The 25714-nt window shown below is 36.1% G+C and overlaps 1 protein-coding gene across 3 annotated transcripts in view; it reads left to right on the top strand.

Annotated features, from left to right (window-relative positions):
* Window positions 1–25714, top strand: part of Pik3c2g (phosphatidylinositol-4-phosphate 3-kinase, catalytic subunit type 2 gamma) — a 309948-nt gene that overhangs the window by 201111 nt on the left and 83123 nt on the right. For all 3 annotated transcript variants that reach the window (XM_005379037.2, XM_005379038.2, XM_005379039.2), the window contains 5 exons: window positions 1868–1975; window positions 6656–6748; window positions 8154–8283; window positions 11717–11853; window positions 13971–14140. In XM_005379037.2, the coding sequence (XP_005379094.1) occupies window positions 1868–1975; window positions 6656–6748; window positions 8154–8283; window positions 11717–11853; window positions 13971–14140 (638 nt within the window). The remainder of the gene's footprint in view (window positions 1–1867; window positions 1976–6655; window positions 6749–8153; window positions 8284–11716; window positions 11854–13970; window positions 14141–25714) is intronic.

Consider the following 25714-nt stretch of genomic DNA (forward strand, 5'->3'; position numbering starts at 1 on the left):
CCTTAAAGTGTACGATGTGGTGGGCAGCGCCAACATTAAAACTTCTAAGATTTATTTCTTTTGCTTGCAAGCTTCTTAATTATTGTCTAGTGGTGGACACAAAGTTGGTAGCAAGTAAAATAAATTGGTTTAAAATTTACAGAAGCTTGTGTTTGTTTGACCTTTATCTCTTATTTTTTAAAATCTTACACATAAGTTACACATGCTCAACCCACCACATATGGAAATGTCACAGTGAAACCCATTAACTTGTACAATTTATATGTTAATTTTAAAACATCCTTCACAAATGTAAGATATACACTATGATTAAATAATTCTAGTGACTTTTTTGGCAATTTGTTTCAAGTTTTAAGTGATACTGATATTATTCACTCAAATAAATATATTTCTCTTGCCTTTACTGGCAGTTTTTGTGAAAACATGTCTTCATGTGAAAATTAGGAGAGAAAAGAAGAGGAGGCATTTGTAAATTCTCACAATTTAAGTTACTGATAGCTATTTTTTTGTTGTTCTACTTTAAAGAAAAAGCACTAAATTAAATCTAACTGTATAATATGGAGAATAAGTTTTTACATGAACAGGGCAGCAGAGCTTTCCTTCCACAGTAATTCGCAGGCAAACTCATGCGCAGATGAGGCCAGGAGAACAGATACAGAAAGAATTCAGTGGTATACTTGACCTCATGCTCTTCTGGGTTCTGGGGATAATAGATTCTCTTATTTGCTAGTGACCCAAGAGTAACAGTAGGAAATTTTCAGGAGTCAGTTAATGTTATTAATCTGATAGCCTCACCTTCAACATTGGGTTTAGTGTTCAAAATTAGGCAAAAAAACCACTTTTTGTTGTTTCTCAATGAATTGTGATGGTTTCCTACCTCTTTGTCAAAGGATATACACTAAAGGTTTGAGGTATCTGATTTTCCACAGATCCACTGTGGTATGGAAGAAAATAAATATCAGAACTCCATACTTATTGGCAGCCAGTAAACTCTCTGTATGTGTATACTGACCACATTAGGCATCTGTCTTTTTTGGTCATTGTTATGATTTACCTCTATATGTCCCCCAAGTTCTCAGGAATATGGAAAGAGATTGGATCATGAGGGTCCTAGACATTATCAGTGGATTTTTGCATGGATGACTTCAGTAGCTGAAAGTGCTGTCAGGAAGTGGTCCTTGATTGGATGTGGGTCAGTGAGGGCAAGACCAGGAAGGATATATCCCTCTCCCTGGCTCTTCCTTCTCTCTCTGTTTCCTGGCTACCAAGGGTTAAGCAACTTTTCCTCCACCATGCACCTCTGCCATCCTTTTTCTGTCTCGGCACCACAGCTGACAATGAGCAAAAACCGTGAGCCAAAATAAACTCTTCTCCTTTAAGTTGTGTGTGTCAGGTATTGTGTGCAGCCATGGGAAAGAGACTAAAACAGCCATTGTTGTTACTAACATGAATATTTCTCTAAAATGCATTATTACTATTAAGGGTAAATCTTGAGAGTGTAAACTCATATTCCAGGAAATTATCAGAAAAGGGTCATGTTAATAATGACTTAAAGCAGGATTTGCAACTCACTGCGTTTTGTTTGAACACTACATTGCTTTGCTTGGTATTCACTTTCAACTGATTTTTGAGGTCCTTGAGAAAGGGCATGAGCTCTTTGCTTCCTGTTTTCCCCAGAAACGCTTATTGTCCTTAGGTTATGGCTTTCTCACAGGTGACTACATCACCTGCCTGATCCGAAGGTCATCCAATCTGCAGCCCTGCACTAAAGGGCTCCTCTCAACAGCAGAAGAAAATTACAGCTTGAAAGAAGAGTCAGGTTCTTTACAGTTCCTTCAATGTTTGTTTCTAATGATTTTTTCCATAGGAGATACTAAAAAAGGAGATTGGCAGACTAAATGAATTCTTTCAAGATATAAATACTTGTCATCTTCCACTGAACCCTGCACTATGTATAAAAGGAATTGACCATGATGTAAGTTTGTTTATCCAGTAGATCATTTGAGTATTTCTGTTTGCATTGTTTAGTTCACTGTATATGTTTGAAGTGGTTTAAACTTGTAAACTGACACTGCAATTATTTTAAAGAAAACAGTAATTGATTCTCATCCACACTATGTTTTCTGTTTGATACACAGTATCCAGTTGGGATCATTACATTAGCCTCACTGCACGGTATATTTTTTTGGAAACAAAGTGTTCATCAGTTCATTACAAAAAAATAAGATACATTTCTACCAAATTGATTGTTCTATACTTATTCAAAATGGTTGATTTGATGACCTGCTTCATGGAACATTTTCTGTTTCCCATTGAGTCTTGAAAGGATAGACCAGGTGGGAAAGTTGATAATAATTTCATGCTTTATTTAGATTATGTGTATTCCAATGTCTCCTACACTAATATTAATCCTTAGTATATCATCTTTATTTTGATTTGAGTTGAAAATTATTGGGACTCATATGTTGGTGTGTCATATAATTTATTTTGTAATTTTACTCATGCGTGGGAAGCCATTTCTGATATTATCAGACCCTACTTCTTGAGCCTTTTTTCTTAAGCCTCTGCCACACGGTGCCTTCTCATTCACCATTCTCTGACTTAGACTCATTCTTTTTTCTTTGATCCTGTTAAGCTCTGTTATCCTCCTTCTCAAAACCCCTAAAGTAGAAAGACACTAATAGGGAAAATGATTGATTTGTGAGATTTAAAAGTGAGGAGGTGAATCTATCATGCATGCACCAAAAAATGATACTTAAGTGAAGTTTTAAGACAGTCAAGGAAACAAACCCAATAATTAAAAGAAAATTAGATTATTAGTAGCATAAATTTAAAAAGGTTTCTTAAAAATGTGGTATCATCCTTGCAACTTTATTGCTAACAAGATGCTCTAAAGACTTCCTGATAGGATTCATAAACATATTTTTAAATAACAAAATAAAAATGAGGGCATTAAATTCCATAAATGAGGTATAGATATATCTAGGCTAAAATCCAAATCATCACTAATTTTGAGTACTGGGATTAAAGCCAGTGCCTCATGCATGCTAGGCAAATGTTCTAGTACTGAGCTGCCTTCAAGTCCAAATTATCTCTGATTCTTTCACATTTCTGTTTTAACCATTCATATTCTTTACTGACTAATACTAAAAAGAGAAAATCAACATTTCAAAAATGTAGTATCTTACATTAGAAGGAGCAAGAGATCACTGAATCCATCTGGGTTTTGCTTTTTTTTGGTTTTCTTAATTTTTTTTTTTAAGGAATAGCATGATTTTTTTCAAGTTAAAATTGCATGTGAATATTGGCATGTATGGGACCTGGGGTTGGGTGTTGGCACCATGAGGTCACCTTAACGGGCACCAGGAGGAGCTGCCAGGGACCTCACCCTACTGCTGAGACTACACGAAAGAGCCTGTAGGTAAACAATGCACAGGACCGACGTGGCCAGGTGACAGTCCTGTGGTTCATTTCAATCTGTCCTCCCTTCCCGTTGCACAGAGAGATGAAAAATTTCATAATTTGAACAAATGTTGCAAAACTGCCTGTTCCAATAGAAAATTTACTATCAAACAATCCACACAAGGGGAAGCCTTCCGAGTATAATGTATATTCAATACCTGGAGTAAACTTCTTATTTAACATCTGAGCCACATTAGGGGAAAAGCATATAAATGCTGACAGTTTGGGGGGAAAAAACCTTCAGTCAAAATGTTTAACTTATTTGCTATGGGCAAACTCATACCAGAGAAAGATCTTCTGAACATAGTGGGGCAAGGCATCCTATCAGAGTAAATGTCTTGCTCTGTGTCAGAGACTTCACACAGGCAAAAGCTCTATACGTGGAATAAGCACCAAAGCTCTGTACTCAAAACTCACCTCATTTCACCGTGAAGCATTCCCACTGCCAGTAAACTGTGTGAGTGCAGGGTTTTGGCTATTGCGGCAGTCTTAATGTACATCAGAGAACCATTCTGGGGAGAACCTTATTCATGCAAGGACATAGGAAAGCTGTTATGATTACGTTAGCCATTCGAGTTCACAGCTTACCGCACCCTAGAGTCCATACTAGAGAGAAGTCTTCCAATCACAGCGAGTGTGGAAAAGGCTTTAGTCAAGTTCCTGCACCATCAATTGTCTACACTGACACAGTTGCTCGGGACTGGCTCAATCCATTCCTAAATCATACCTCTCAAACGTAGAGAGCCAGGTTTCAGGTTTCAGTTAACTCTTCTTTACGCGAAGAACTCTCAACCTCATCCCCCTGGAAACCACTGAATACAGCTGATCACTCCCTGTTTCTGTTTGAGTCACTAACAGATAGACCAGGTGGGATAGTTGAGAGAAACTTAATACAACCCTTCTTTGCCATTGAAAAACCAAGGAACAGACATTTTATTTATTTTTTCAACTATTTTTAGATCTATGAATATCTGTGCTTCTCAAAGACAGAAGGCACATCTTTCCTTCCCTGTTTCAATTTTTAATCTTCTAGTTTTCCTTCCTCATCATTTGCATAAACCCATTTTGCAAGCCTGCTTCACTCCTTCCTGTCTTTTTGCTGTGGTCATTTTTCAACATCTACTCTAACTTAGTCTCTTGTTTGCTTTTCCCACCTGAAAATTTTTTCTTCTCCCTACTTGCTAATCCCTGTTCTTTATAATCTTCGAGATCAAGTTCACCTCTGAAAGATTTCTCTCTTGAAACACTTCTTCCTCCATCTTTGATAAACTTCCTGGTGAGTTGTTTTCAACATAATACACGTGTAAATATTTTCATACCATTTTTGTGGATTTTGTGGAGAAAAATGTAATGGTTTTTTTCTGCTAGCATATAGATAGCGGTTTACACATCCTAGTTGAGTATGATATTTTTGACATGGCTCTCAAAAAATATACTGCACGTGAAAACCAAGAAATGAAACACTGAAAGTAGAGTAGCTCTGAATGATACTTAAATAGAGGGGCTAAGCCTTGCTGTCAGCCTCCTTTTTATGTATGCTCCTTCCCTAAACTTGGGATACTTCTAAGGGCTCTTCATGCATAGGTTGTGCAGAGTTTGAAAAGTACTAATCTAGATTCATTTCTTGTCTACTATAAGATTTCTGAATTCTATCCAATGACAATATCATGTGATCCCTGATTAACTGATTTCTACAGCAGAAATTCATGTTCAACAAGCAGTCTTGCCCATGAAACTAAAAAACTCAATCTGATTCAGTAAGCAAGTGTTTGTGTTTGGTCAAGGATTAGATTAGCTTTTTATTGACAAGTTAAGAAATTGTTCCTTTGTTGTCAGTTTATACCAATTCCACACATCTCAGAGATAATATTTGAACTGACCTTTCAACATGTGTCACTATCATATTTTACTAAGTCGATAAATTGAAAGCATCAAATCCCTTTCTTTTCTTCAATATTAATTTAACTCTTTGCTTTCCATATGAGCTCTGTAGTAACCCAAACACATACAGCCTGACAGCACTCAGATAGTTGTAGGACAGTGAGCATCAGGGAAAGTAGTCAGTGTCAAAAAGCTGAAAATCCAAATACAAAATGTAATTGAAAGACATAAGACAAAGAAATAAACATTGTCCTTTTATTTCTACAGACACTGTTCATTAGCAAAAAAGGAAGAAGAAATGTATAAATTTTTCAAATTACCTGCTTAGTGTCACACAGGGTAAAATGTATTCTGTATCCATTAGCTCATGTGCTTGTTACCAAAATATATGAGATAGGAGTTATCTCTATTTTACAGTGAGAAACACATGTGCTAAGTTACTTCCCTGAGGTCTTAGAGCTGATAAGTTACAGAGCCCAAATTTGAATTCAGGTCTTTTTTTGGAACTCTATATCAGTGTTTACTTCAAATGTGCTGTAGGGCAGAAATAATGGAAAGGAAATAACATTTTTAACTTTCATCTATTAACCAACTAGCATAAACATAATACCTACATATTGCTTATTTTATTTAGACCTTGAACTTCTCATTATTGCTTATTGGGGAAAAAATATAGTTAAAGATTTGCAATACAATGCATACCTATGATAAATTAGCCACAATAAGAGATTAATGATAATCACTAAAAATAAATAGAATGAAATAACAATATCCTGTAATAAAATTGCCAACATTGAGACTTTTGGATGCTGAGGGCATTATTCATTAAAAGGTGGTTACTTGAAAACAAGCACTGCAATACCGTACCAAAATAGCCAAAGTAACAACTAGGCTGGCTCCTAATTAACTTACAGGCAGGTAGCATATACAGTGTGGATACAACACACTAAAGAATTCTTCACCCACTGAGCAGATGGATGGGATGGTGCAAAATCACATCACACTATTCAGAATAATGTGCAATTTAAAATTTATGAATTATTTCTGGAATTTTCTATTTAATAGTTTTCAATCATTATCGACTACAGGTAACTAAATCTACAGAAATAGAATGATGGAGAAAAATGGATGCTGCAGAGACTTTGACGGATAGGCTGAAATTTGTTTGCTTGCTTTTAATAAACATGTTTCATTGTTCCAAAGTATTCATGTGTGTTTGTTCACATAAAAAATTCTGCAAAGAACCATGACTGCACAAAAGGCATTGTTTTTGCTTTATTTTATTCACCATTTTCCTCTTCTCTTCCTAAAGGCATGTTCATATTTCACATCAAATGCTTTGCCACTGAAGATTACTTTCATCAACGCTAATCCAATGAGCACAAACATCAGCATTATTTTTAAGGTATGGTAGCCCTCATAAAGAATCAAACTGACTCCATAAGCAGAACTATTGATTTATTAATAACAAAAAGAAATGATTGCAGCTATTTTCCTCTGGAACAGCAGAGAGGTTTCCCAATGATTTTAGATTCTGACTTTTTATAGAATTATAGTGCATGCCAAACTATGATTGGCAATGAATCAAACATTACTGGCTCAATGCCAACAAACCTTTGGTACAAAACTTAACAGAATACGTTTCATCAAATCAACGTATATGATCACTTGGATTGTCACCAAAAGGGGAATATGGCTTAAGGCCTTAGGAGTAGCATTTTCCTTTAGCCTAACTACTGAATTAGGATCAAAATTAACTGGAACTCAAATGACATAAGTTAATTTAACATAAATTTTTTATCTACAAGTACTTGCTTATTTTAGTTAATTGGATGTTTTTCTTTGTAAATAAAAAGTGAATAGAACCAGTTCAGTCTTCATCAAGAATCCATGGAAAAATCCCATGAGACCAAAGTGATGTGATGTATCACAGACATGAAAGAAACAGGAATTAATAAAGGAACTGTAGTAAATAATAATTTGCCGATCATCTCTTTATTTTGTCAATTATTTAATAAGGTCCCAAAGTGAGTCTCTGTAAACTTTGATTCTATTTTTGAGGATGAGGGTTAATAGAGCCACTTTTATTTTCACTGGTGTAACCAAAACATTAATAGTGCCTTACTACTATATTTCATGAAGCAGGGAAAAACCCACAAAATCCCACCTTGACAGAATTTTTCATGCTTAATTTAGAAACTATTTTTAAATCAAATTCCTTATTTGTTTAAAAGCACAGAATCTTTTTTGAACATATTGTTTTTCCTTCACCTCTGCTAGAAAATTATCTCTTTGTTATTTTTTATTATTATCAAAGACAATTTTCTCTGAAAACTGCCTCCAAAATAGGAGAAATCACTGACTCACAGTCTGCTGAATCATATGCATGCTATATATATTCCTAGTTAAGAACTCTTGGTGTTCTACTGCATATCGGTGGATAAGTTTTTATCACACCAGACAATCTTCACATAAGAAAAAAAGATCTCTGTTGGTTGAAAACATCTTTTCAGCTTCTGTTCACTAGACTTTCAGACTAAGGAATTATATGTGGATGCTATTGAAAAACTATTATCAGGGACAACACTCTAATTTGAGGGGTGTGGTTTCTGTGATCATTTAGGAGGAAGTTCTTATTCTCTTTGAGCATCTATCAGGAACATAAGGTATTCTTGGTACTGTTAAAACAAAAGAAACCATCCTAAATCAGGCTGGAAATTTATCCAAGGAAAGAAATGAAATATACCATATTTGAATGGTTTGAATGAAATTCAAGGAAAAACCAGAGCTTATAATTTTGTTTTGAGCAGGCTGGAGATGATCTTCGCCAGGATATGCTTGTTCTACAGATTGTTCAAGTGATAGACAACATTTGGCTACAAGAAGGTCTAGATATGCAAATGATCATTTATAGATGTCTATCTACAGGAAAAAACCAAGGTCAGTATAGATTCAAAAGTCAACGGACTTATGTTACTTATGTCACACATTCAGGGGTAAACTTTCTACAGTGTTCATTTCAGAATACAAATTCAAAAGGCCATACCAATTCTTCTCTTCTAAAAGAATAATTTCCAAAATGAAAAGTAAAAAAATTTATGTAAATCATAAGGTTTTAGATATCATTTAGGACATTCACAATCTACATGCTAACTGTATTGTTCTTTCAGGTGTCTTCATGAGATTTTTTTTCTCATTTTTCTAAGGTAATATAGACACTTCTCCATTTACAGTGGGGTCACAGCCTGATAAACCCATCATCAGTTGAAAATATAGTAAGTCAAAATGCACGCATTTGACCTACCAAATATAATAGCACAGCAGCAGAGTACACTGACAAGTAGCATTACATACCTTTGTGATCAGCACCTCTCTGGGAGCTGTGACTCACCATACTGCCAGCTCTTACAAGACAAGACCACATTTCCTATTGTTAGTCAAGGAAAAGATCAAAACTTAACGTTTGAAGTTCAATTTCTGTTGAATACCTATGGTTTTTGTGTCACTGCAAATTTGAAAACTCTAAGTTGAACCATTGCTAAGTTGGGAATCATCTGTAAATGGAAATATTCAACCACTTAAAAAATACAGTTGTTGGCTGTTCACACAAATTTTACACATTTTCAAATGTGCAAAACAGACTCAAAGTCCTAAACACGTTATAGACCTGCATTTAATTTGTAAAAGACTTTTGAATAGGTATAATATCAACAGGAAAAAATGTCCACAAGTGTAAACATTGAACATGCTTCAGTATTTCTTTTCTTTTACAAAAGCCAACAAATTTGTGTGGAAGTATAATTACAGTTATGCACATTTCTAATAAAAGTAATGTCCATGGTCCACCAAAATTATGATCAAACCATCAGATAAATACTGCAGTTATACATTGAATAAACAACTCCTAAAACATCATAATCTTTTCTGCACATGATCATAATGATTTAGAATTTCATTCAATTAACTAGCAAAAGTATAGCAGATGCATGTGTGTAAGCAAAGGGACAGAACCACAAACCTGGAAAAGGACCTAGACTCAGTGTTCAATCTTATTTTTTTAATTCAAGCAGAACTACAGTTTAAAACCTATCCTGGAAAAAAAACTGTCTCTACCTGATTCCTCAGTTCCTGAGGTCTCACTGGCAGACTCAGTGCCCAGGTCAATTGTGAGTGGAGATGTTAGATGCAAATCTTGAAGCACCTCCCAGCTAGCTTAACTTGCAACTTGATACATCACAGTAATTCCTCTATAAAATGCGACCTAATCATTTTTATTCTGATAGTAGAGCTCTTAATACCATGCCAAATGGCTCACATGTAGGCCCTTTCTAAAGCTCTAGTTTCCCAGGAAAAAATATTTTATCACTGCTACCATGCAACTGTTATTCAATGTGTTCTGCTTTCCTTGTCTCACCTGTTGTCCTATTCTCTCAGAGCCCAATATGCTGAAAAAAGTAAAAATAAAATCAAGTGATCCAGGCTGAGCTTTTTGGTGTTACACAGATCACCTTTTCTTCCAAAATTGAATAAATCCCTGATCCCAGTGGAATCCTTCAATTCCATCTACTTGTATCTGTTTATAATCACCGACTGTAATTGTGTCAAAATCTTTTAAGTTTAATAAAAGGACTTAGTAAAAATAACTGTAGGCTTCTCCAGAGTTGCAGATCTCATAAGAGAAGTTATTTTTTCTCTACCAAAAACCTATGGTTGTAGGATTTTGGAGGGCATTACACTGACAGAACACTTCAAGAAAAATAGAGATTATTAAAATAAATGTTACTTTTAAGAGACTAGGTTGTATTTTTAATCAAGTTCCAGGACTTATTGGATATTTACTGCTCAAAAAATTTTCAACTTCTTAAAACTCAACCATCTCTGTATTCATAGTTACATTTGTGTCTCTGGCTCCTCTGGGTATTTAAATTTGCAACTCTTGTAATTGTGCTAGTGCGAAAATCAGGCACTCTAGATTTTAATGTATTTCAATGATTTTATTTATCAAAATATGCATTGAGGGTTGTTTTGGGACTTTCATCCTAGGGGAGTATTAAGTACTTATTTTGAGTTGTGTTTCATGTAGACTAAAAGTCAGAAAGATCAAGAATATTTGATGCTACTTATTTTACGAGTACAGTAAAAAAAAGCCTTGATGGATGCATAACCATTGGGATACAGGTTCTACTTAAGTTCAGTCAGTATAGGCTGCTTTATAAAAGTACATTTTTGTAGTTTTCCTTTAATGTTTCCTGAGAATCAAGGAGTAGATGACTCCTTACCTATTTACTTCAGAGTTTTCTGTTCACTTCCAAAAATGTTACATTTAACTGGGAAGTTTTTATTAACCTGAACATTGATTTTTATAATGTATTTGAAATGTTTGTCATGAAAAATGCATTTGGTTCACTGCAGGCAGGAATGTGCTTATTAAACCAGCTTCAGTGTTTTCCATTAAACTGTAAATGAACATCTCAGCAATATGATTCTTGGCCCACGATTCTATTGACTTGGGACTGTCTCTATAAGACCAATTAGACTGGGTCTCCATCATAGTCCTAGAAAAAAATATTTAAAGCTACTTTTGGTAGGTATGATTAAAATCCAACAAGTAGCTGCAAAAATCCCCAAGATTTAGGAAAAAGCCCATCTAGATAGATCTTCTGCAAAAAAAGAAAAAAAAAAAAAAAGCTTTGGAAAGGAAAAGAGTAATAATCCAAGTAGTGTTGAAAGCTACTGTTGTTGCTAAGATGAAGATGTATTTCCTAAGTGTCCCTCATGCTGTGAGGAAAGAATTGTTTCCATCATCTGTTGGAGACCACTGCAAAGTGGCTCTGAGCAGGATTTAATATTAACCAGTTGGTTTCTCGTGTTCACTTGTGAATCTGTCCAAGGCCAAGGCTCGTTATCTGGAAAAGTAAGTGAACCTCTGTGAGTCACTAATCCCTACTAGAACCTCTAGTGGTGAGTGAAGCCAGAAAGCCTCAAAGGACAAGACAAGATCACAGCCAAGGACACCTGGGTCAGATCTCAACTAGATGAAGACTGTAGCCGCAGGCATCTCATTCTTCAGTGGATTAACTTCATACCTCACTTAGAGAAATCCTTGAGTGCTTCTGCCCTTCTTGAGTACTCCCCTCCCTTCTTCTGATAACCAAATAAATATGGGCAACCCAGAGAAGGTCGTGGTCTTAGCCCTGAGAGAATGATGAATTTGTGAGAAGGCTGTGATCCTTCTGGAGCCCTGAAATCATTCCATTTGCCTCTCTTTATTTAGCCTTTGCTGTACACTCATTCAGTACATTGTGGACCTGCTCAGGCCACAATAACTAAGGGATATGATTAACCCCATAATAATCTCCTTTTTATCAACCAGGTTTGGTACAGATGGTACCTGATGCCGTAACCCTTGCGAAGATCCATCGCCATTCTGGACTCATAGGACCGCTGAAAGAAAATACCATCAAGAAGTGGTTCAGTCAGCACAACCACATCAAGGCAGATTATGAAAAGGTTTGTCCTGCCAGAACTAATTCTAAATATGCTCTGGTTCATTAGTTAGTCTGATTCATGGGAAAGTAAATTAAGTACACCTTGAGTTCCAATTTCACTTAGTCATCAGACTAGTAATAATGACTTTTTAAATGGCATATTAAATAGACAGAAGTTCCTGCATTTGCATTTCCTAGTGGGGGAAGTTCCAGGATATCAATAATGAATCTCTTTGTTCAACTGCCTTTCTTACAGCTGTCTTTCCAGAGGTGGTGCCCCTTGACGCTTCTTCAAGTAATTTCCACCTATTTGTACACAACCTCTGGCTTCTATAAATGACCTTTCTTCTTCTTTAAATATTTTTTCTGCCATGCTTTAGTTTTTCATCTGCCATTTTTAAGTGGTTTGCAGAATGCAAAATAATTGTATATATTATATGAATTTTGCAAAATGTACTGAAAACATGATTCTAGCATTTGACCTGCAACTTACCTTTGTGTAATTTCTGCCCTATACCTACCGGGGCTCTTGGAAGAAGGGCAGAAGTGTGGCTTAAGTCAAGACTTATTCTACTTTCCAAGCCATCAACTGGCAGAGATGGGTTACCCAGACCCGGGGCACCTGTATGCTGATTCACAGAAAAGTGCAGCATTGTAATTTGTGCGTTAGATTTACTGGGAACTGTTGCAGGTGGTGAAATTCCTTCACTTTGAGAAGCTCCTCAGTTCCAGGCAAACAAGGATGACAGCTCATCCCAGCTAGCATGGACTGTGATAAAGGGACCCACAAATTCTTTCATTCATTCCCTAATTTTAGAGGCCAGATAACAAAGAATTAGACGAGATTATCTGGAAATCTACATTTGGAGCTATTCCCAAAGTTAGTGGCAATAGCTAAAAAAACAACCTGAGTTTTGCACAACCTCCTCTTTTGATGTGGCTCAAGCTGTGACCACACACATTTGCTCTTGACAGCCACCATGTGCAGAACATACATTTTGTAAGTGAAGAAATTCTAGACAGACAAGTCAAGCGACTTGTTCAAGCGCTTGAGAAATCTGGAACAAAGGTAGCCAAGCATCTTTGTGTATAGTAAAGTGACGCAGCCTTCTACTCCAGGGCGTCGATCTGCCGTTGTGAGAGACCAGGAACCTCAGTGCCACCAATCCTCCATGGTGACACCACTAGGCTGGTACAAGGGACTTGTAATATGACTAGAAGACCATTTTGAAGCCAAAGACTAGCTTGAGAAAGGAACTTCTCAGTATAAGAAATATAAGCTATAATCAACTTAGTGTTAATCCTTTTCTTACCACACAGGCATTCACTAACATATACTATACCAGAACACTTCAGACATCAATGGATGACCTGCTTTTTCTCAGACAGGGTTTCACTATGCAGTTCAGGCTGGCCTCAGACTCATAGGGATCCTCCTGCCTGATCCTGTCTAGGGCTGGGGTTACAGGTGTGTGCCACCACACCCAACTTGGATGACCTATTTATAAGGATAAACATAAATATTACAAATTTCTCTATATAGATTTTTGTCCCCAAACTTCAAATACCCCCCCCAAAATTTTTTTTATTCTTTTAAGGCAGGGTCTCATTATATAGTTCAGGCTGACCTTGAACTCAGTATGTAGCCAGGCCAGCCTGGATATCATGGTGAAGTTACTGCCTCAGTCTCCCGAATAGGCATGGTAAAAATTCATTTTACAGGCACAGTAAAAATTCATATTTTAAACGTTGCTTCTGGGGAGAGGAAGTTTAAGCTACATGTATTTTGCTTTTTTTTACTTTGCAAACAATCATTGATTGTTGCATATCTGAAGTATCAAAAAAAGATCACGCCAGGAATCCTCTCCAATAAACCATAAGAATTAGCTCCATATGAATGAGAAATAGTTTTCCCAATTTCAGTTTCAATGAAAAACAACAAGAGCCAAAGGTTTCATGTTTTTCTATCTCATCCCAAGATAAACTACATATTCATATCCATCTTTCCACTGGTTGTAAAAATTGTCCTTGATTATGTAATTTTGCTTTTCTCTTTTACTTTCTCTCATCACCCCTCATGCTAATGCATTTTTCTCCCTTTTTCTTGTGTTTTCATGTTACTCTTTTTTAACTGATTAGGCCTTAAGGAACTTTTTTTATTCCTGTGCTGGCTGGTGCGTGGTAACCTTCATCCTGGGAGTCTGTGATCGTCACAATGACAACATCATGCTGACAAAGTCAGGCCACATGTTTCATATCGACTTTGGAAAATTCTTAGGTCATGCGCAAACGTTCAGCGGGATAAAGAGGTCAGTGCACAAATGTTTATTAAAGTAATTAGCAATGTCCTCGGTAATACACAACATGTAATTGCTTAAAAACCCTGCAGATGATTTACTTCCCATCTCTCTAATCCCCCAATGCAATATAAACATGATTACCATATATAGCTAATAAGATGAAAGGAAGAGGTTTATTTTCAATAGATTGCTAATGGAACAAATTGGTTTTCTTTGAATTGTTTGTGGACTAGATTGGCCTCTCAGCATGGAATATTAATCCTATTGCAATCTGTATTGTTGGAAATAATGGGGCTTTTTTATAAACCTTAAATGAACAATGAGGCATGAGTTGATGGTATCAGTATATCTGGTACATTACCCATAACAAATGACTGCCTTGGTTCTAAATATCATAAAACTGGCACCCTTCCCACACCCTTCCACAAATATTTTGTGAGCCTCCACTGTTCTGCATACTGTGGCTGCAACAGTAAACAAAGCAAATGAAAGCCCTACTTTCTGTTTAGTAGAGATGACAGACATTGAATAAATTAATAAGCACAGAAATAACATGACACAATGAGAAGTTTTATTAGAAGCTAAAGCAGATAAATGGTACAGAAAGTAACCCAGGCAGAGATGATATTTGAAAGCGCCCTAAAAGATGACAGAAAAATGTGATGTGTGAGTGGTCACTTTGTGGGAAACCACCAGAAGAACATTCCAGAAAGAAAACAGAAACTTAGAAATCCCATCTTCATGCTCAGACAAATTGTGAGGCTGCTGCGAACTTTCTGACTTCTCACAGGAATGCATCTCAGTTATGAAAGTGAAGGATTTCACATCCTGTGTATAAACAAACAATCCCTTCTTATCAGCTTTGGTTGGGAGATTTAGGAGGATTTACACCAATAGATTAAATCAAAGGGCAATTCAGCCCCAGCATTACTTAATGATTCTGGAGAAAATTTGGCTAAGCCCTACAGTGGAAATAATGAGGAATTTCTTCAGCTTTCTAAAGCCAATTGGTTTTCCTCTGAAATATTGCTTAATTATTATCTTCATCCCTTTATTTTCACCCACAAAAGTATAAATTAAAGTGGTTAATAAATCACACATCCACCATTTTTCACTTAGTTGCCAGTAACAATAATTTCTATGTACTAATTTGTTATTATGCAAAAGATATCACTGTAGTAAACTACAAATTTCACCCAATAATTTTTTGATGGTAATTTTTTCTTACAGAATGGGAGAAATTAAGGAAGACCTTTATTAGTGATGTTTATTGCTTTTCTAAGTCACTGTTTCAGCTCATAGTTTAGACTATACTTCCAGTCTATGTGGACTTTCACTCTGGTGTTCTTAGCTTTACACTAAATCTTTCTTATAGCTTTCTTTCTAAACAATTTTAGGGGCAGTGTGTGCAGTATTTAAGGTCAGCTCCTCTGGAGGCAGATTATGTATTCTTTAGAGATCCTACACTACCGTGTGCCCACAGGGTGACTGTGAGTAGATGGCTTCTCTGTACCTTAATTTGCTGACTATAAACCCAATTTGTGGTTGAAGATGAAATAAACTGATGTATCTAAGAGTTCCCTGCATGGGGTGTGAGCCTTATAGATATTTGGTGTTATAACAAATGAAGTGATAAGAAGTAAGAGTACCTCTCTGGGTAATTACAGCTTCTTTTGTTTAATATTGTCTAAATATTATAGTGCCTTATAAAATCTGTACAATGAAATTCATATTTTTATGATTTTATTGGTACATCTTAGAAATATATAATGATCATCATAGGGAATTCATTCATCATAGGGAGTTTGTATATGTGCATGATATATCTTGCTTCATTTTTTTTCCACTCTCCTCCCCTCCCTTCAACCTAATTCCCCTCCTTACTTCATACTTTGAACTACTAGGTTTTTTAATTCTCTTACTTTAAGGCTTGTTGGCTGACCAACGGGAGAGCACTATTTGTCAAGCTTAGATTGTTAGGTGTTTTGACAAGTCACCACTAGCTCCTGCTATAATTTTAAACATAAGCAGAAGGAGGGTGGACCTGACCTACACTGGTTTGCAAGAACACATCATGTGTATCCCTTCTCACCTTTGCACCCAGGAGCTGCACATTAGTAGCCTGAAATCAGACACGTGGAAATATTTATACTACAAAAATTAACAACTCAGGGATTTTTGTATTTTATTTTTCCTGAGAAAAAATAGGGAGCCAATTATTAAGCGTTTACTGCCATAAACATAAATCCAAATTAAAATAGGTTTAAAAAAACACTCCAGAATCCAACAAAAAAATTAGCCTCTATTCTTTTCCTCTTAGGATATTTACACAGGATGATTAAGATACTCTATCAGTCATTGTACAATATGTGTTAAACCTTTTTCATTTTTATCCCTCTAGATCACCCTTAGAAAATTAATCGCTACCTCAATACTTTTATACAAATTCCCTGAATCTAAAATCATTTCAACATGATTTCCACTAGCTACTTAACTTTCACTAGTCTAAAATTTTTAAAGTTTTGTTTCAAATTTGGGAATCATAACACATGTTCCAAAATTTTCACTTTATAAACATCTTTCAATAAATATATTTCTTTGATGTAGTTAAAGATCAATATTCTTCTCCAGTCATTCTGCTTCAGTACATAATTCTTAGAGGTCCAAGTGATCCCCCAGAAGCTTTGATTATTTAGTGTTCTTGGGAATTAGATGCATCTCATTGGTCTGTTATGTGTATGATGATTACTAAGAAATACTGTTGTTCCTTTTGCTCCAAGCAGCCTTAGTGACATCCAATTCTTCCAGAACGCTCTTTGTGATACCTTTCCAACTGTGAATGCCTTTAGAGATACCTTTGTATCCTGACACCTTGCATACAGCAGAGGTTCAATTTCGGGTGAACGATAACTCTAAAAATGCCACAGAATGTACCTCTCTTGACCTTTCTCTTGATCTCAGAAAGTATAATTTTTCTGAAGCTAAAATTATTAAGGACATGGCATGTTCTCTTACTCTACTTAGAAATTTACCAAAGGAATTTGTACCTAATGTTCAGTCTACATTTCAGAGTCTGGGAAATGAGACTCAGGACTGTACACTGCCATTTTAACAAAGCCTTCCAACAGTCACAAACCCAACCCCAGGCGAGCTACACCTTGCATGTGAATGCTGCTTTGGATTTCACATAGTCTTCCCACAGAGACCACTTCATGAAACCAAGTTTGTTTTGTCCTTTCGTCTCCTCGTTATCATTTCTCCTTCTTGAACTTTACCTTAGCACGGCACTAGTTATCACCTGATTTCTTTTTAATAACCCCTCTGTTTCTACTTCATGAGCAAAATCAGTTTCTCTGTTGAGAAATGTGTACAGTGAAGAAAAATGAAGGATAACAGGTAAGGGAAGATAAGTTTGGGAGAAGGAAGAGAGAGAAAAAAGAACAACAAAGAGAGAAAGAACTTCAGTGGTACAGGGAATCTGCCTTTTTGTACTGAGTAAGCTTAAGTCCCAGCGAGCAAAGGAAGCCTAAGATGGAAGATGTGAATCTGTGAATCTGAAGCCTACAATGGAAGATGTGAATCTGACACCTCAGATAGTCTAAGATACAATGTGCCTGCCAATATATGCAGGTTTTCTCCCTTCCTCTATCTTTTCTTTAGAAAAAAACTAAAGAATGTCTGCTGCACATCTAACAAAAGAACTTCATCTGTGTCCAGCTGAAGACACGATACCCTGCTTCTATTGTTTGGAAAACAACTCAGCATGACCCTGATACGTACATTTGAATCATGCATATCATCACTTCTTGGGCAGTTTAAACATTTGCAGAAGTATCGTGGGCTTTTCTTGATGTTTACCTTTGACCCGGTTTTAGAACCTAACCTCTACTTAAAATGTGATACTACAAATATGATTTTCACCAAGCCATTATGGCATTGGTAGAATTTTCCTCAGATCCAGGGTTAACTTCTGTCCCAAGCATATGCTGGAATTCCTTGCAAACACAGCTGTGTGTGTTTCCCTCAGCTCAAGTTCAAGGGCACACACATTACAATGCAGAAGCTCTGACCACTCACTTCTTGCCTTTCTGAGATCCTGATCTGCAGTAACTCAGGTCCAATATACTTAGAAGATTAAGACTGTAATTTTGAACTAGTAGATATTTTAACTAATCTTTCAAATAAGAGACAAAACATACCTGAGCTTGAGAAGAATGCTCCAGTCAGTGTCTAAAGTTAAGCAGTTAAAGACCGTGGAGTTCCTAGAGTCTAACTTAGGACACATAGTATAGTGCATTTACAAAAGAGGCCAGACCCGGGGTGGAGGGGCGAATTTTACATTTAAGAAATCACTGGTAAGGCGCTCTTTAGTTAATAATTGCGGAGAGCTTGATGATCTCGAAGGCCATTAAATGTTCTTTTTGTACTAGTACACACACCCTTATGTTCTCATTATATTGCACATGTGAGGTTCCCTGGGTTACCTAATTATACTAGATTCTATCCTAGCCAATGGAGACTCCAGATTTGCCTTCTCAATTAACTCATGGATATTAGACAAGAGACTTGTGCTCCTTTTGTTGGGCAGCAAAATATGCTCTCTAATATGTAGGTCATCCTTGATACCAAGGAAAGGATATGCTGAGATATTCCCTAATGCTCTTTGGTCATTTATTGTTATACTGTCACTATGCAGTATTATGGAAGTTGGCAACTTTTATAAATCTTTAAAATAATTTACCTTAATGTTACTGAGGTACTTTCTGGGAATAGAAGTATTTGAAATAAATAAAATATATACAAATAATTCCCATAATAACAAAATGTACCTCAACTGAGCCCCACATTTCAGTTCAGGGCACTGATGCATCATCTTGACACTTAATCTTTCAGTCCTCAGACTAATGTTTGCACTGCCATTTACTGATTTGTCACTTGCTGTAGCTGAGGAAGAAATAGCTATGCTCAGAGTGCAGTGGAGTCTACTAGCATAGATCCTCACGACGGCTCATCTGCCCATTCCACTCTCTTTGTCCCCTACCTCTCCATCACCCATACTGAAGCAGATAGCCCTTCCCACACTGCTGAGGACTGGATGCAGCTCCTCACAGGCACTGCACAAAGCAAGGGCTGTGTAATGTGGTGCTGTGTCATCTCGGATGGGAATCAGATTCTAAAGGAAATAGTCAAAAATGCCTTTTAACACAGCATTAATACTTGACATGAAAAATATATCATATAGCTTCCTTCATTAATCAAAACAGAAAGTCTGTGAGAAAAGGACTGCTATTTACCAATGAATACATCTTAGCTGCTATAACTTGTTCAGGGCTGTAAATCATGGGGTGCAGAACCATTAGACATGACCAGATACCCAGTAATCCTAACTTAGCCTGTTCTCTTCAACGCTAGAACAGATGGCTGCTTCTTTACTTAGTACCAGATTATATAGCTATCTAACCTTTACGACTCAAATGAATATGAATTGTATATTCAGATCCTATAGTCCAATATCTAAATATGAAAATAGTAGGGTCACTTCCCAATCTATATGCATTTTTCTCTTTAAGTGAAATGCAAAGGAGAATTTGCTATCTTTAATTTTTTCTTACATTAAAAAAACTAATAGGTAGAGTTAAGATAATAGAAGTCAAATATCTGTGCTATGTGACTCTAACTTTCAGAACCCATCCTAGTCTAGTCTACAGAACTTACCGTGACCTTACACCCTAAACTATGAATGAAGCCCAGGAATATTACATAGACTAAACAATGCCTGTAAAAAAAAGTTTCTTCTGGGAATATTTGAGGCATTAAAAAGTTTAGGTGAGCAATATTCTTTAAAAAAAAAAAACATTCTCAGTCTACATATAATTGCTGAAGAAACAATTCAGTTTATGAAAGGCTTCTGGTTTTAAGTATACAGCATTTTAGCTGTTTCAGAATTTGCTCATGACAATTAGCACACTTTGTGCATTCCCTTAATATATTTTACAATAGATCATTTTATAATAGAGCTAGTGAGAGTGGGAAGATTTTTAAGAGGAAGCATGACATAAACAGAATTTTCAAGAAAGGGTTGGTCTTAAATTAATGGGAACAGACAGGCTATAGCAGAAAGCATTGTGAATAACATGACAGAGGCAGACGCCATGGCCCACCCAACTTTCTCCTTTGCTAAACTAAAGCAGCCAGGTGCTGCCGAGCAAGTGTCCTCCTGTAGAGCAGACACATCACCTCTTTCCAACAGACCATGTTCCCTGCCCTGCAGCTGCACAGCTTTTCTGTGGCCACGGCAATATTGTGCTCTCTACCACGACTGCACTTGATCTTTTCAGGATAAAGCTGCCGCCCATCACATCCAATCCGCAACTTTAAACAGGTGGCTGCACCTTTGACTTTATTGAGAAAATAAAGCCCATTAGAACAGAGACTGCTATTAGACCCCATATAAAACTCACAAGCTTGCATACGTTTGAACCTGAACTTCTTTCTTTTTATTATAATAAATGATCTATTTTTTTTTTTTCTTTCAAAAGTCAATCTCTCCCTGTGGATGCTTTGGGGCCATTTCTTTCCTGCCTCCTGATCAATGTCACACTACCAATAATTCAGTTTTGCCTGGCACCTTAAGCATCCCCACCTTAAACACTCTTTTAAAATAAGCTCGTCTCTTCAAAGTTTTAACAACTTTGCCTCAAAACCTCAGTCTTCATGCCATTTTTTCACTTTCACAAGCTTCAACTTTCACAAAAGTTGTCTGTACACGCTTGACCTCCATTTGCTTACCTGCCATTCATCCATAAGTAATTCACCTTAGATTTACTCTTTGTAACTCGATAAAATCTGCACCAACTTTCATAGTGCTAAGTGTAACCATATCCATCCCTCAGTTTACCTGACTGACCAGCAGACTTCAACAGTATTGACTCTTTCTTCCTCAGAAATTCCTGTCTGTTCACCTTCTTCAATACATTGCCATGCTCTAGTTTCTCTCCTCTTCTGACTCTCCAGTTCAGGGTCATTTCCTCCTCCCAAACTATCAAATGCTCGATTCCCCAGGACTCCTCTTCACTCTCTGGTCACTCTACAGTTTCCAACTGTTGTCAACGATACCCAAGGCTTTTAAAATGTCTATATCCAAATAACTCATAGGCGTTTTAATCAAATTTTTCATTTAAGGTAATTGTGGATTCATATGCAGTTATGAAAAATAATGCAAATAGATCCCATATGCCCTTTGCGAGGTTCTGCTAATGGTAAAATGTTATTACAGTATAAATGCTACACTTATAGTATCGGTGCTGATACAGTCAGGATGAAGAACAATTTCACCTTCACCAGAATTCTCAATGTTCCCCTTCTATAATCCTTCTAATTTTGTCTCCCTGCCCATGCCTCTCTATCCTTATCCCTTGACAATCAGTAATTTAATCTTCATTTTTACAATTTTGTCATTTTAAGAATATCACACAAATACAATCACACAGTAATGTGACGTTTTGAAATTGGCTTTTTTTCATGCAGCCTAATTCTCTTGAACTTTATCCAAGCTATTGTGTTTTCAAACCTATGCCCCTTCATTGACGAATACTCTTCCATGCTATGGATGTACCACAGTTTTTTTAACCATTCATCTGTTAAAAGACATCTGGGTTGTTTCAGTTTTCTGGTTGTTATGAATAAAGCTGCTGTGAAAAATTCCTGTATAAATTTTATGAACACAATTTTTATCTCTCCTAGATAAATACCCAAAAATATAATTGCCAGTTTGGATGGTAGTTGCATATTATTGTTGATTTTAAGAAGCCACTAAATGGTTTTCCAGAATGAATTTTCACATTTCTACCAACAATGTTAAGTCACTCTTTTTCTCCATGTATTTACCAGTATTTGTTTTTTACTTTAGCAATTCTGATATGTGAGTGGTATTTTATTTGGGGTTTAATTCACATTTACCTATTGGCAAATGATGCTAAGCATCTTTGCATGTGTCTATTTACCATCTGTATATCCTTTTCCATGAAATATATTTTCAAGCCTGTTGCCTGTTTCCTAATTGTACTGTTTGACTAAAAAGTCAATAGTAAAAGCTATTATATTCTGAGAGTTTTAAAATACTCTCCAAATACTGTACTAGTACTTTGTTGTCGGTGTGGTTTGCAAACATCATCTATCAGTTGGTAGTTTGTCTTTGAATCTACTTAACATTGTTTTTGACAGAGAAAAAGGTTTAAAAATTACTTACCTAGCCCTAGATCCTAAATAATTTCCTTAATTATTTTATAAAAGCTTTATGGTTTTGTATTTTAGATACATATTTAAAATTTCAAGCTATTTGAGTTAAGTTTTGTTTTAGCTATGAGGTTTGGATCAAGGTTTATATGTTTTGCCTGTGTGTATCCAATGGTTTCAGTCTGGTTTCTGCAAAAAAAAAAAAACCAGTTCTGGTTTCTGGTTTCTACCCCTTTCTCCATCAGATTTTGCTACTTTGCTGTTACCCTTTTGTACATTGGCATATTTGTGCAGGTCTATTTCTGTTATTTATTCTGTGCCACGCATCTGTATTTCACTGTCTACCAAGGCCCTAACCTTCACAGTACTGGACAACACCCAGGTATGACACTGAAGTGCCTCATTCCAGCCTGGGAAGAGTGGGAGTTTAGTGTCCCCACCCTGCTGTCATTTTCTGGGGTATGAAGGGCATTGAGGTCAACTTTCTTCTGCAATGTTTGGCTGGAATACAGTGAATTTGGACTAAAATTTTTCTGTCTTGTTTGACTTCCTTTTAGGGTACTTTGTCTAGAGAGAGCAAGGTGACATATGGAGGTAGTACATCTCCTGCTTTATGCCTTTCAGAATAGCCTTATGTTTATTTCATATATAATTTCCAGGAATTTTAGTGCAGTCAGTGTGAGAAAGAAGAAAAAAATATGCCTAAATCATCTCTCCGGAAGCAAAATTTTAACACACAAAATGTTACCTCCAGGCTAGATCTTTCCTCTAAGGTCCTGAAACAAGGATTTTCACTGTCATCTGTTTTGGGAAGTCTCCAGGGCACCTCTAATGCAGCTTGAGCTCAAATCTGGGTCACTCTGGATGTTGTGATACATTCTTCCTACCACATGAGGAAAAGAACTTAAAGCTGTTCTTGCCACCTCTTCCCTTTTGTCATTGCAAGCTATCAGGAAGCCTTATTCATTTATTTTCTTTGGAGTACTTTTCAAGTCCTCCCACTTCTCCATATCTGTATGCCACATCCTCATCTAAGCTACTCTCGTATCACATCAGAACTTCCCGCAAACTTCTCATCTGATCTACCCACATACACTCTTCCTGTCCCAAACTGTCCTCCAGATTACAGCAACATTTTCCAAACACCATTTTATTATTCATCATATTTATATTGCTTTTAGAACAATCATTTAAAAGCTCTTAACCTCACTTCCAAGTCTTCCAAATGTCTATTACAGATACTCAGTAGATACCTGTTGATTAGTGATTGTGGTGCTCTAAGATTTGGGGTGTACCTCTCTGGCAAGGTTCAAGTTACCTCATGGGCATGGACAGACCCTTAAAATTCCGGGTATCCTCTGTGCAGTACTTGTCTGTAAATGCTTATGACACTGACCTTGGTTTCCCAAAGACTTTATATAATGAATTATATTTGCTAACACAAAAATAACAACAAACGTCAAACTATTACTTAGCCTACTTTTCCTACCAAACAATTTTGTCTCCTTAATAATTACTGTCTCCTTATAATATTTCCAAATATATAGGTATATATATATTAAAATCACCAATATTTCTCACCCTTGCTGTAAATCTGTAAAATACTGTACTCCTAGACTTTTAGAAAACAATAATTTTAGAGGGGCTGGGGATTTAGCTCAGCGGCAAAGCACCTGCCTGGCAAGCGTAAGGTTGTGAGTTTGATTCCCGGTACAGGAAGAAAAACTACAAAAAACAAAACAAAACAAAACAACAACAAAAAAATTTTGGAAAAAGATTGGCTATAAGTTTACTAAAAGATTAATTTGGATAACAAAAATGATAGAATCATAACAAATAAGTTTGTTCACATGGCATTTCCACACAAATATTGAATTATCACAGATTTTTCACGGTATGACTATATTTACCTGTTGTAATATTCATTGCATATAACAGAATACCATCAAAACATTGTTTCTAACATTAAGACTATAAAAAGGAAAAGAGTAACACTTGTTCTTCCCTTGGAAATCATACATGCCACTTGGGTAAAAAAAAAAAAAAAAGGTAAGATTTCTAACAAAAGATAGGTTGGTTAAAGAAGACTTCTTGTAAGAAAAAAATTTTGAACTGAATATAGTTGCACCTGCCCGTGATCCCAGCACTCTGGAAAGCTGAGGCAGGAGAATTGAAAATTTGAACCTGCTATGGACAATTTAATAACTTAGTGAGACCCTAATAATATTTTTAAAATAACTTTACAAAAAAAGAGGCCTGGGAATATAGCTCTATGCAAAGGTCATGGGTTTAATCCCAGTCCCCCCCCCACACACACACATGGATTATATTCTTATCTGCATTAAAAGCCGATAAGAATACAATCTCCAGCGGAGGGAGGGAGGGAGGGAGAGAGAGAGAGAGAGAGACAGAGAAAAGACAACACCAGAGTAAGAAAAACTATAGGTACAGAAGCAAGAATAGTTAGAATTTAGATAAACAGTGATAAAACCATTCATCTAGAAAAAACAAGGATAGTTATAAAAAGCAATTTACATAATGTATTTATATGGCTATAAATGAGAGATTCTCAACCTATAATTCAAAATTTAGTAACAATACAGACCCTGAGAGACCAGTTTCCAATTTTCCTTCTTGCTACAACCAATTTATACCTCCTACCTGTAAGTAATATTAAACTCCAAAGAGGGGCTCTAAAACATTAATTCTACAACTTAGGAGTAGTTTCACATTTGAGTCAACTGATACCCTACATCACAGCTAAACTCCTACAGCCTAGAAGGATACAATGGGATTCTATTGTTCGTGAGAAGATTCCCCTCATTTATTGGAAAGTTTTAGAGTAATTCTTAATTTTTTAAAACATTGATCAGAAGTGAACCATGGAAATCATGTAGAAAAGATGGAACATTTCATTTTGTTGGATCCACTGAACATTTAGACTGCAATGATGTCTACACAGCCAAAATTCATTTCTTTGATATTATTCTTAGGTTACATTTTTCCTAATTTCAATATTTCTCTTATGTACTTGACTTTCTGTATGATATTTGTGTATCTGATTTACAATGGCAGTTACCATGGAAAAAGGAAGTGTGTTATCTCTTGAATTTTAACATAACTGCAAAAACTTCCCAAGAGAAATCAATCAATGCTTAATTGTTTGCTCGATCTTACATGCCTAGATCTGGTTATCTGAGTAACCAATTTGAAGATAACAATCTGTAATACAATAACTATTGTTAATTTCCTACCACCTTGTTTGAAATTTTGTATCGTTTTTACTGTTTTTGTGTTGTTTTGCTTGTCTTTTTTGTTATTTTGTTTTTGTTCTGTTCTCTTTAAAAT

This window comes from Chinchilla lanigera, unplaced genomic scaffold, assembly GCF_000276665.1.
Source record: "Chinchilla lanigera isolate Chin_1 unplaced genomic scaffold, ChiLan1.0 scaffold00012, whole genome shotgun sequence".
NCBI lineage: Eukaryota > Metazoa > Chordata > Mammalia > Rodentia > Chinchillidae > Chinchilla > Chinchilla lanigera.